At 46.6% G+C, this 13,679-nt stretch overlaps 1 protein-coding gene across 1 annotated transcript in view; it reads right to left on the reverse strand.

Moving 5' to 3' along the window:
- The window catches only part of PAPPA (pappalysin 1), a 179,479-nt gene that overhangs the window by 63,072 nt on the left and 102,728 nt on the right, over window positions 1–13,679 (reverse strand). The window contains exon 10 of the mRNA XM_075170430.1: window positions 8,477–8,673. Coding sequence (XP_075026531.1) covers window positions 8,477–8,673 — 197 coding nt within the window. The remainder of the gene's footprint in view (window positions 1–8,476; window positions 8,674–13,679) is intronic.

The raw sequence follows: 13,679 nt of genomic DNA on the forward strand, positions 1-13,679 counted from the left end.
TGGAGAAAGGCGGAAGGAAAGTCATCTCCACCCCGCGCTTCAGCTTCCCCTCTCTGAAAACAGACTTGTCTTCTCTCAGGGTGATGACGCAAAGTTTAATCACCAAAAAATGGGAAAATAAGATCCACTGCCCAAAGCACTAAACATAAGGATTTTGGCCCAATGACCAAAATGGCTAAACAGAACTTGATGTTCTCCTGCAATGAGGCTTCTCCCAGTGAGTAGGTACATGCACAGACAGATAATAGCACTGATCATGCAAATACCCATTTCCTGGCACGCATTAAAGTTTGCAGCTGGACCCTGAGGCTACGGTGGAAACACAAGTCCGGGGAGGCTCCTGCTGATAGCAGAGGGAGCTGGGCCCACTTACCAGAGGGGTGAATCATGTCTTCTTACCAGATTCACCGCTGAAATGACCTCAGAGGAAACGGTGATCCTCCAGCTTTACAGGCAGTATTTCCAAAACTGAGCACGGATTTGGGGTTCCTCGACAGTTAAGACGCCAACTAAGGCAGCATGATTCAGGAGAGACTTAGAGCAGCTCAAGGTTTTTTTCCTTTTTAAAGCAGATACTTATTTGCAGGTGGAGACAGAGGGACTGACTTGAGAGACCTTCAGGACAGTGCTGGGTAAGCACCATCCTCCAAAAACCATGCCTTTTAGAGACATCTCAAGATGAACACCCTAAAATTCACTGGCATTCAAAACACGAGGTCTCTTATGACAATGTGGGCTAAAATGCCTACAGTTCTCCGAACAAGTAGTGCAGACAATCCTTCATTTAAAAAAAAAAATAAATTCTCCGCTCCTGGCATGAGAAAGTTTACTTTCAGGCTTAAAGAAATGATCGTGTGGTTTTGGGGATGGCATTCCGTTCTGCTGAAGAATAGCACCCTGCCTGCCTGTATATCTGTGGCTTTGTAGCTACATTACAATCCTGGAGAGCTCTGTTTACATATTTTACATGTTTTCTTGTGCAGAACATGAAACCAAATTACATAGTAAAAGCCGTTACGGCTTCGCTCTTGCACCCTTTTCCGTCCTCTCCTTCCGATCACTTGTTTCAATTCTATCCAAAATAATCGACTGGGTATTTTTAACTGCGCTTGATTGACCGGCAATGCTTCAGGCAGGTTTATTCGCTGTTGCACAGGGAAATCATGCAAAAGCTGGTGAAGCTACATGCCAGGGGGGTAGGGAGAAGACGGCTGGGGCGGGGGTGGGATGAGAAATGCCGAGGACCCTTCATGCATGAACAAAGCAGACGTGTCGATGCATTTATGCAAAATCATTCTGCTCTGAATGGAGAGGGACCCAAGACAAACAACCCGGATGGGATGCAGGAGAGCTATCCCACGCTTACGGCTGGACATGCTCTGCATCTAAAGGCTTGTGAGCAGCAACAGCAGACAGAGAGACTGGCAGGTTGAGGGGCAAGGGCCGAGGAGGGGGGTCTCCTTTCAGAAGAGCGCATGCTAACGAGCACCGCCGCTGTCGTGGGGTCCGGCTTTCCAGCTCACTGATGCCGGGGGGTCCAAGCTGTTTTCTATTACTGCATGTAATCTGGGTAGGCGGCTGGGTGTACAGCAGATATGATCATAAAATGGCAAGTTACCTCCTAAAGAAGCACATAATCCTTATTATTATCCAAGACAATATTCCTTTCTTGCCTTTCTTCTCGCCTCTAGCAACAACAAATGGCATGGAATTCTACTCTCGTTTCGTTAGTGGTAAATGTCTCCTGGTCCTAGGAAGACAGGACCAATTTCCGGCACCTGAGGATTTTTGGTTTGACCTTCATCTCTGAAAAGGTCATACTGAACCTCTCTGAGAGTACTGATGGCTGCTTTGCTCTCTGCATCATCCTTTGTTTCTTTTATCTATTTTCTGTACAGTACACAAAGGGAACACAGCGTACCAGCCCCTGGTACTCACTGTTCTGTTTCCCTTAGATGACTTGCATATGTGCTCTTGAAAAATTATTCTAAAAACTAAGGGGGGAGGGGAGTGGAAAGAAAAAAATATCCCTTGAGTGTTTGGCAAAATGCTTGGAATCTCCTCTGACATCTCATTGTGTTCTCTCTGTCCTCCCCTTACACAAACCAGCCAGAGGCTACGACATCAGCCATGGGCTCCGCTGGTTTACTACTGCTAGGAGCAGAGGAGCACGGGAAGACGTGGGGACGGAGGGGTGAGAGGGAGGGAATCACTGCCTGTCCCAGCAGGGAGCAGGCAGCCAGGTGATGGGCAGCATCCCCTTTTCTCCAGCTCTGGATCGACCTTAAGGGTAATGCTCTTTCTCAGCCATCTCTCTGCAACTGAGGCTTTTTCAAGCCAGCCTACCTAGAAATCCCATTTCTCATTTTATTTTGCTTCAGAGACCTCCCCAGCACACTGAGATCCTTCCTGAGCGGGAGCCATGGCACTGATGTTCGCACACATCTTTGTAGCATCCCCCACCTTGGTGTGGACCCTTCGCATGTGGCACCTCCTCCAAGGAGGCAAACCAGCAACACAAACGTGCAAATAAGGACCAGTGGAGTTCCTTTGGCAGAAAGGTTGCAAAATCCAGCTTTCCCTCAAGACAGGTGGGAAACAAGGTTTCTAGCCATTAAAGAAGGAGTTGGTGGGACAGTTTTCCAGTCCTTTTGTACTGGGAACAAACAGCCAAACTGTGCTAGGATAAAGACTGATTAATTCACAAACGGGAAGATGTGAGGCGGCTGACAGAGCTAAAATGCAGATTTAATGACCCCAAACCCCTTCCAGATCTCTGCTCCCAGACAGCGACTCTCAGCAGGCCCTGAACAGTTTTCTTTTTATCCAAGATTCGAACATTTCCCTTTCAAGATGTCCTGAACTTCCTAGTCCTGGGGAGGTCTAGGCTCAATAATGCCCAGTGCCTGCAACATCTCTGAAGGATATTGAGGTTTAATCCTCAAACAGTAGCTTTACCTTTCTGTGCTCCGGTTCCCACCTCTATTAAATGGAACGGAAACCAAGCAGTGTGGCTGTGATAAGGCTTAATTAATCCCTGTACATTGAAAAAATATGAAAAATATAATCACTTAAGCCAAGGAAGGAGCATGCCAGCCTGAATGTGCCTGATGGTCAGGGCCAGACGCTCCAGCCTTCAGGCAAAAGATCAAATTGGCTGGTCTGTAGTATCTGGGGGAAGGCTGAAATAAAGACGAAGTTTTGGACCCCCTTGAACTAACTTTAGACTTTGAGACTCTGTAACCTAAGCTGAAGCCTTTTGGTGGATCAGCCAGTACTGGAAATGAGCTCAGATGCGTACAGCAAACCTACATTCCTCTTGCGACAGCCTGTGCACAGTGTCCAGTTCATCTTTTTCCAGAACTGGTCTCTGATCACTCATGGTTCCTCCATTAATGGTTTTTCTTAGTGGGATTCTGCCGTCATCCTCCAGAGATTAGCGGTTCAAAGCCTGGCTCGGCTATAAATAACAAAGACATTTGCAACGCAAATCATCTTATTAAAAATGGGGATTTTTTTATCCCTCCAACCACAACAAAACTCTTACCGTTGAAGAGCAACAGGACTTGGCTGTGAATTGGGAAGTTCAAAAAGGGCCACTTGCAGAGCCGACAGACAGACACCCTCCCTCTTCTCAGCAAGATCACCCCAAAGGAAAGGAATGGCTTCTCCATTAAAAGTTGCAGGTTTCCTCTCTTCCCACTCCTGTTCAAGATTACTCTATTTGTTGGCTTTGCTAGATCTTTGGGGAATTATCTTCAGCATTATATTTATTAGACAGAATAAAACTGCGTGGCAGAGAAGTTCATCATCTTTCTCTTCAATTTTGTTACTGTATTTTCTTACCACTCTTGGAGCCCTTGCTCCAAGTATTTCTTCTAGTATCCAGAATATTTTTGTGTTCCTGTCTTCTCCTTTTGTGGGCAATTTCAGACATACTGCAATCCTAGACATCTTTCTGCTGCTGGTGGAAGAATAGGTTTGTTGCAGTGAGTCTGGACGAGTGCAGTTGTGGGAACTGTAATAGGGGCAGGAGGGGGCCTCTGTTTGTGGGAAAGATGTAATAAGAATCCTTTTCCACAACTTCTTACTCCATAACAGCCCCTGTGGGGTACCCGGAGGAGAACAGGGTGTGTTCATCAGTCCGGGAACGAAAACGAATCCCAGGATCTGTCTGTGCCCAGCAGCCTTGGGAAAGCGTCCCCTTTCAGTTAACTGTGCCTGAGCTGTGCAGCATTTTCTGTACAGGGGAAAACCAGGCTCGGACAACGGCATAGGGAGAAAAAAAAAAATTTTATATATATATATGGTTACTTGGTCTAAACAACTTCTGCACAACTGGGAGGAAATGCAATGAAAGTCATAGCTACTGGGGGACTGGCCCTCTAAATCGCCAATGCACACACCAACTTCTATGTCCTGAGCACGCATTGCCATAACAGGAGTAACACGGTTAATAATAAGTCACCTAAAGATCCATTAGTCCCTTCTTATAATTCTCTATTATAAAGGCCCCAAAGGAAACTGCAGACGAATCAGTTCTCCAAAAGCAGGAGAGCCACCAGCCAGAGGAAAGGAGAAATGGCATCTCCAGCCTCCCATGGTTGGTCTGCACCCAACCCATGGAGCAGCCCTCCCGAAACAGGCCTGTCAGAGGCTTCCTCCAAAGGCACATCTGTACAGAAAAGACACTTTACCAAAATATCCAAATCCTTCATGCTCAGTACAACCTACTCCAGAAGAGAGACTAACATACTAATGCACGCAACCCAGTGAAAACTGCGGTAAAACAAAACTGGCGTGCAATGAGAGCACGGAGATTGAGTCGACTAAGGTCAGTGCAAGACCCTGATCTCTTGAACCCTCCAGGACAGCCAACCTTTTACAGCGACCTAATCCAACTGCGTGTGCCTACCTGGCACTCCTCACCGATGCAGCTTCACCAGTGATGATAAAACAGGGGTCGTCCAGGTAGGCCATGAGTTGGCTTTTTAAACTCAGGCGTTGTCAAGCCCGGGTGTGCTTAACTTGGTGTCAGGGGGCCATGTCCTACCCCCTCCTGCTGGTAAAAGGAGGTTGACCCTAGCGGGGTACAAACTGGTCAGGGAAATAAGTCCCTGGGGACTTCCAGTACAGAAAAACTTGCAGCTATTCACAAAACAGATCAGCCGAAGCACCATTTGTCTGTCTGTTTACGCCTTCTGGATCTGTCCTTCAGCTAGTATAAATCTGCCCAGCGCTACTGCCTTTTTGTAGTCTTTGCCAGCACACACCAGCTGATGACTTAATGCTAGCATCAATAATCGTTAGCACAAGAAAGGCCCCAAGAAATAAACAGTGCTGTAGAAAACCCCACACAACCAGTACATCAACACTGATAATATTTCACACACAGTGGATGGCAAGGAGAGGCTGTTTACAAACTCACAGCAAGAGCAGTAGGCAAAAGAGCAGCCCAAGAGTGTGCAAAGTCCTTATTGCTGAATTCCTCCTGCAGTTGGCAACAGGTACTGAGCAGCGGCTGCTTCAAGATCTGCGGAGGACGCCAGATTAGAAATCAAACTGTAAAAATACCCTGCATCGGTGCTCGCATTTCTGTGCTGGTGCAATGTTGCTGACTGGTCCTCTTAGGCTCTAAATATGATGCTGTCAGTACTGAGAATATTTCTTAATCAGCACTGAAGAGTGGCTGCCAGGAAAGTAGAAGTGGCTGTCTATCAGTCTTGCTTCTGCAGAAAGAGCGATTGTTTAAAGGGGGGGGCTGTTTGACCTTTCCATTTTTCAAATGTGTATCTCTTCGCCAAGACCGTGTCATTCTTTGTAAGCATTTTGTTGTTCAAAACAAACCTTATACTGTGAACTTTTTTCCTCCTCGCTTAGTATGTTGCCATTCAGCAGCCTCACACTAACAAGTAAGGAACCGGCCTGCAAGATCCATCTCAAAATAATAAGCAAGTGCGGGCACCCTACTTCTAAGGAACAACCAACTCTGCAGAAATGGGCAATGTCTTAGGCGAACTGAGCAAACAGTGGTCAGTCTGCAGAAGCAACCCTACAATAACAAGCAAGTGTGCTCCAGCTTGTGCTCGTAAACAATCCTCCAACAGTGAACAAGCGCACGCAGGCAGATATTGCTGAGAAATACCACAATAACAAACCAACCTGCGATGCCTACTCCTCAGAAACAGCCTAGGCAAAACTATGACAGACGTGCAGAGAAACGGGTGTTGAGATATCTAAGGATGAGAAACATTTTAAATCATGAAGGACATGCTTAAAATGCTTTAAAGTACCTTGAGAGCGCTGGGGCAATTATGAGAAACGGGGATGGCTAACAAACAGGCAGCTTATGTATTCTGTATATTGCTGTGCACTGCACTCAAACATATCTTTCATGGCATTCTTGATGAGAAGCCAACACAAATGCCACTCTGATTAATCAGGAAACTACCCAGCAACAACACGAAAAGTTAGCACAACACCAGCAAGCACACAACCTACTCTGAAAGATATCTGAGTGAGGAAAGGTGCTCCTTTCATCAATACAAAAAACCCCTAAGGCTCAATGCTTGTGCAGATAATGAAGCCAAACATGTTTACACACCAGCGATCATTACATGCAGTGATTAGAGGAGATCTTAGGTTAATTTTCATCTCCGCTAGCTAACAGACTGATGACCTGCTGCCCCACCTAACCTCTCCGGAGTGACAAGTCAGGTGCTTTCCCAAGCCAACGAGGCTGAATTGTTCCTGGGGAAAACAAAGACTTTCTCAACATATATGATTAAAAAGGTCAATGAACCCCATGCACTCAAACTGGTGTAATAGGACCAGCTGAGCTAAAGCAAAAATTCCTTTTGCTGGAAGTAAATAGCACACTGTTATCTCCCCAGGGGCCAGGCAATAACAGGAGCATGTTCCCATTCACTCTGCCAGTGTGTGATATGCTAGTGCTCTGCCTATAAATACAACAGCTTTTTTTTTGCCTTTTTTTTTTTTAACAAGGCTGTGACAACTTCATCTCATCTGGGTACAACAAACACGCCTGAGTTGTGGCTACACAGCAGGGCTTTCTGTTGTGCGTGCGCGTGGTGGTGTTTTTTCCACCCCAGGACCATATGTTACCTGCTGCATGGCGTGGCTGCGTTTCTACCAGAGCAGTAGGAGAAAATCAGGGCAGCTCTCTGTAGCGGCTGCACGGGGACAGAGTGCTTGGGGACATGCACATAAAGCAGCACCTAAACTGGAGACAGCGGGCTTTGGACCGTAGTACAGCACAGGGAGCTCAAACGAGAAAGAAGTTACGAAGGCACTGGTAGGGGTCCAGAGGAAAGTTCCTTTTACAGTGTGAAATAATAAATGAGACCATGACAAAAAGGCAATACTGGGCTCGGGATTCTGTCTTGGTACTATGCCAGCTAACCACGCTTTGTGCATTTAAAACTGACCTGGTCATTAATTTGTTACAGACTTGTGCAATGTGAACAAGGCCAAGTCTCTTGGATAAAGATGTTTTCTCTTGCAAGCCAACTGGAAATGCTTAGCGTTTACTATTCACGGAGAAATCTGCTTGTCGTATCTGTGACACGGCATTCCTCTCTGCACTGCCCACTCAAGACACCTCCCAGATAATTAGACTGCAAGAACAACTTTGCTGCATCAAACCAAAAGCCCACCTAATCCACTGCTCTGTCTCTAGCAAGGGACAATGGTGGAGGCTGAAGGAGGAATATACGAAGCAGCTCTTATATATGATGATCCTTTCCCTGCTGTATCCTCTAAAAAACGAACAATAAGCAATGTGGGCTTTCCTGAGTCAGGTTGCATCTGGACTGTTGCATCTGCATCGTGTGCAGCTCTGTTTTCCAGGCATTTATCTAATGTCTTTTTGAACTCATTTGGATCTAATTCTCTCAGGGAGACAAAAGGTAAAGTTATGGTAACTGGAGCTATTTATGTTACAAAGGAGACATGTAAGAAGGGGGTTAAAGCTAATGAATGGCTTTGGGAATGGACGGGACCTTTCTCAGAATAGAACAATAGGGTGCTTTTATGAAACTGGGAGACAGAAAACACAAAACTATTAAAAAAGAAAGAACGCTCTTTTGTATTATTCGGCGTTAGCCTCCAGAACTCATCCCCACAAGATAGCACCCTGTGCTAGCTGCAGAGAGCCTGTATAGTCTTTTAGGTGATGATAGTTAGTCGAGGTGACTCCTACACAGCTTATTGAATCAAGCAGGCCACAATTTCAGCCAGTTTTTAGTTGGATGATTGGAATTGAATTTAAACTCATCGCTACTAATCAGGCTCAGAAAGAGGGAAACTGCTCTCAGGGGCCTGCCTTGGTGAAGCAGCAAGTTAACAGGCAGGGGTAACATCACACGTGAACGCTGACCATCTAGCTACGCTCATGAACGTTGTTCCTTCCTGGACTTCACTTTGGAGGGCTGGAAAGGCAGTACGCTTTCCTTACCTGGGTCGCTGCTGGCTGACCGATGACCACCCATCCGGGACACTGCTGGTCACTGTGATGCGAGACGGAGACGTTGGAAGCCCACTGATCGAGGAAGCCTTTGGGAGTGTAAACGCCACAGTCTTTGATGCTGGTCATTTGCTCAAATTCCTCGCATACTCCATCACCATCGTGGAAATAGCACCTGCTGGGTTCATCTGCCAGGAGAAAGCAGAGAAGAGAAATCAGAAAGGACTGGTTACACATGTCTGCAATCTAGTCGCTAGGACCTGATAACATCAGTGGTTGTGTGTCTGCTGGACCAGGTCACCGGGAAGTGAAAGCGTTGGTCACTTCTAGGCAATAGCAAGGTGATTTTAAAAAAGCCAAGCAACAATAGTCAACTTTTTTATTGGGCAATTCCCCCAAGATATTTCCTAATGCGAGGAGGTTCCTGCTTATTTTCATCTATCTTCATTTAAAAGGATGGAGACAGAAGAAAGCAGAGGTAGAAAATACATAGAGAGACAATGTGGGTGTTGGCATAATTCCACCAACTTGGATGGAAAAACGCCAACAGAGGGTCTGGTCCACAATGTTTCCCTTTTTGTTTTTAAAAGATATCTGCAAAACAACAACAACAGCAGCAACTGTGAATTTAGGGATGGTGAAAACTGCCAAGTTCACAGTTGTAGTGACCAAAGGGCCAAACATCTGTTTATCCAAAGAGCTGATACAGTATACGTAGTGTGAGGGTAAGCTCGCCACATACACACACGGCTTCAACCAACATGACTCAGATTTGACCTGAAAGGATCAAAAGCAGCAGGAGACTTTATTATCCTTGTCCATTTATTCTGTGGCTTCTCTAATGAGACTGCCAACAAAGATGCCAAATTTTTGAGGTTGTTTCTGTAACACTGGCCCATTAAAAACTGAACTGAGATCCATCTACTCTTTTCAAACAGACTGCATAGCAATAATGACTTTCAGTCATTAGAGTACTCTGTGAAATGGAAACCTTTGACCTGTTGGTATCCTATTTTGTATTGTATTATCATTGCCAGTCCCCAGAGGTATCCAGTTCTGACAGCCTGTTGTATTTTTGTCTGGCAAATAAGCCTCCTGAAAAAACGGTAGGAAATTAGCCAGAGCAGCTAGCTGGACTGATGGAAATGATCCCTGAGGAGAGTCCTGTCGGTAGCATTGGACTATCTCGAGCTAGGTGTCAGAAAATCCAACGGCTGCTCAATTTTGAGCTACTTCCAAACTACTAAATCCCCTGTTTATTTTTCCTCCTAGTTTACACAGTGAAATACCATCATGAGCCAGAAAAAAATCAGTTTATTGCAATTCAATTATTTAATGACTTTCACTCCTTTTCCCCTCCCTTCCTCCCAATCCCCCGTGCAAAATTCCAGGTCCTTAAGAGAGTGTGAGTTTGAAAGAATGGAGAAGTCTATCAGGGAAAAATGTCATTATGGTTTTGTTTCATCACGACCTCTGCGGCCAACTTGTGTACGTGGATAAGTGTGGGGAACTGTGTATTTGCTGGGCCAGAACTCCGAGCTGGCGAAAAGGAGCCAGCATGAATCTGGAAGCCGTTCAGGCTGCTGAGTACAGCCCTGCGTCTGAGCGAATATTCCCGGGGTGGCCAAACTTCTTGACCCTACATGTCACATCTTAAAATCTTCATACGGCTGGGAGCCACCAAACATATACCACACACCTCGAAGAGCTCGGAGGAGGAGCGCTTGGGAGAGTGCTTCACAGACAAAAGATGACAATGGCTCCCCGGGGTGCCCCATTACTCCACGGTGGGAGGGGGCTAGGGTGGATGTGCAGATGGGCCCTAAGGCAACCCAGCAGTGCTGGCCCCAGCAGCCCAGCTTGCCTTGCCTCCTCCCACGGCCGGATTGCCCAACAGCCCTGATGCCAGCAGGGCCCTGCTACTCCTCATCTGATATTGACCCAGCTGGGAACGTGTGCTTGAACTGCTCCTGAACCGTACGTGCCCCGAGAGCCCCAGCTTGGACATCTCTGTAACATACCTTGTTCCTCTGCAGGGCTTATCAATGCTGGCACAGGGCTACACCAGCGTGGCTCGTTCACCCCTGGGAGAGACACGCTCTGTGTCTGGCCAGCTCGAGGAAGGGGCAGAGCGAGCGTGTAACTGCGATGGCCACGGAGACAAACGCTTGGTTCCCTCACCTTATCCTTCTGCATCTCTTGTTCTGCTCCTCTCTCTGCAGAGACGTATCAAAGCGCAGGCCAGGTCTCTGCTGTACCCAAGAACAGCAAGATAAAGCTAAGCAGCTCACCCGCCTCAGAGCACTATGTCCCAGTTTGAGTGAGAGTCTCAGCAGAAATCTCTGAGAAATATTCAGCCCTGGAAAGACTTGGTCGGCAATCAAAAATCCTCAAAAACCAATCCCAAACATACAAAAATATGTATTTTTGGAAAAAGAGTTTCTTTGTGATTTTATGAAAAGGGGCTTATTTCTATAAAAAGGAAAAAAAAGAAAGGAAAATACCTACCACAATAAAAAGACCCAGCCTTCAGCCTATCAACACATGCACAGTCAGATACACACTTACAGTGAAACACCGGCACCCAAGTGCGTCCTGCTACACACCCACACCAACAGAAACATTGACACACAAACACATGCACGCTCTCTTTACACATCCCCAATGCAGCCACCCCACTGATGCAAACACACACCCAGAAACTCACAGCCTAATTTTAGGCATGTGCGTTTAGACAGTGTTTCCCTGGCCTTCCTGAAGCACCGACTTACTTTCACGACAGGCACTGAAGTAAGCACAACATTTATATAGCAACATACTCCTGCACTGGCTCCGAATGTTCCCTCCTAATGCGATGATAAACGTAATGGGCTTCTGATAAGATCATGTGTTTGGGATAAAAGAATACTCAAGACCTACTCCAATCCGATGACTTAATTCGTACTCACATGGATGGGAAGGCAGCCTTTGAATAGCTGCGATCCAGGCCAGTGTGTGATCCTAAAAGAGGCTAATTTGTTCCTGATTACGCTTAAGACCCCAATAAATCTGTCTGCTTGGAGTCTGCAAAACCCGAGGGAGGAACCGAATGGAGAGACTGAGATGTCTGAATTAAATGGAGACTGCCTAAATGATTAACAAAGTCTTACTGAACTGCACTGTCATGAGCCCTTCTGCCGTGCCGGTCCTGGAGAGTCGCGGCACCCTGCCCTCCATCGCAGCGCGGCTTCGCTGGCTGGATGACACCTCGCACAAAGGCTGAGGGATTAGGTACCCGCTCGCTTTTGTGTGCTTTGAAAAACGATGGGGGGAAGTGGCTTTACATCCCGAGTTTTCTATGAAGGAAGATCTGTAAGTCCTCTTACTGAGACGCCACCCCGAAGCATGCAATGCCATGCTCTGAGGGCAGCGTTGGTGAGAAGAGGGGAAGACCTTTCCTGCCCAGGAGCTTCCTACTTCTGCGTGATGGCAACGAGGGGGACTTCTTTAAATCCTCCCAGACACTGGTGAGGGGTCTGATGAGGGCATCAACCTACGGCAGCCAAATGTGGTGCATCGCTGGGTGGGCTGCCAAAAAGAAGCAGAGGCTCTTCCTTCCGCAGGTGTTGAGCACCAGCTCTGACTCCTGATTCTTACTGTGGTCGTGGATGCTTGGTAGGTTACACGTTGGACTTTACATTTTCATGAGCAAAGTGAAGAAAGACCAGATTGTTTCTTCCTACGATTGCCCTCACAAAATAAAAACTAACAGGCTTCTTCCCTTTCCGCAGTGGTGTGAACACAGCTCAGTTAAATCCGTAGAGCCCTACAGGCTCAAAGCCGGGGAGGGCAATGTCAGGAGTGCTATGTTTCTAGGAAGCAGTAGCTAACATCTTTATTTCCATAATGGTGCAAAATGCCTTTTCCATTCTCTTCTCAACTACTGTGACATGAAATGCACCCAGGGCTTTAGTTACATGAGCTAATTTTTGTCTCCACAGAGGTCTACGGGCTCCCAAGACCTGGTGAAGGTCACAGTGATGTATTGGTCACGTATGGCCTGCATCATGAACTATGTTCATCAACACCATGGACTTCAAAGTTGAATCTGACTTGAAGGAGACATGGAGGAAGGGAACATGAAGGAAATCTGATTTGTCCTCAAGGAAAAATGACTTCAAAAAATTAAAAAGCAGTTGCCTGAAAATCCAGCTTAAATCTAGAACAGTAAAATGGCTGCAGGCGCAGCACCTGGCAGCAGGAGACAGCATCTCTGGGGGACTGACAACAGATGCTGAAGGATCCTGAGCTGAACTCGGGGAACGTGTATTCATTCAGGCAGCCTGAGCTCCTTTTCCCTGACAAAGTTCTTACTGAAGGCACAAAAATGTTGGGGCCAAACCAAAGTCCCTCTCTTGCCCTTGCTTTGGGAAAAGGCAGTCTCCGGTTCAGCGAAGATTTCTGTGACATCTGGGAATCCCTGAACGCTCCGTGGCAGCCGTCAGCCTGCAGAAGGGGGGTTTGTTGCGGAAACAGATTGGCAAGACCTGGCCTGCTTACTATTGCAGTTGGGCTTCAAGATCCAGAACGATCTTGGGGCTCTTGTGTGTTGCACCAGAAAATGATGCAAACTCCATTTCTCCTTGCTGCTTAAGCTGTCCAAGCAGAGTTGCAAAAGGCAACCTTTTGTATTGAAATACAAACCCCTCCTCTGGGGTTCAGAAATCAAAGGATGCAGAAGGCAAGGCAGGGGATTTAGAGAGCACCTGGGAAGCGCCTGTCAGACCAGCTCTGGATGAGCAGGTAACTCCCCATCACAGTCGCCTGCTCAAAGCAAGGCTAGAAAATCACCAGCGAAGTGAATGAAGTCTGGTAAGATCAGGAAGCAGACATGCAGGACATACACTTATCTGTGATAGGTGGCCTTCCACCTCATTTAAAAAAAAAAAAAAAAAAAAAAACAAAAAGAGATAAAGAGATCTAATTCACAGCACAGGGCACATCCTCCAACAAGGCTTTTAATGTCCGAGCCGCATGGTCAAAGCGCTGGGGACAGACACTCAGGGCGGCTTCCTGTTTTCAGCTAGAACGCAGTGATTGGCATCAGCATAGTCTTCTTTTGTGCAATAACTACTATTTTTTTAAAAGGCCAGACAAAAAAAAAGGAGTATTTTTAAGATCAGCTGTTTACTTAGGGATGTTTCCAACTATAACA

Source organism: Calonectris borealis, chromosome 21 (genome assembly GCF_964195595.1).
Source record: "Calonectris borealis chromosome 21, bCalBor7.hap1.2, whole genome shotgun sequence".
NCBI classification, from domain to species: Eukaryota; Metazoa; Chordata; class Aves; order Procellariiformes; family Procellariidae; genus Calonectris; species Calonectris borealis.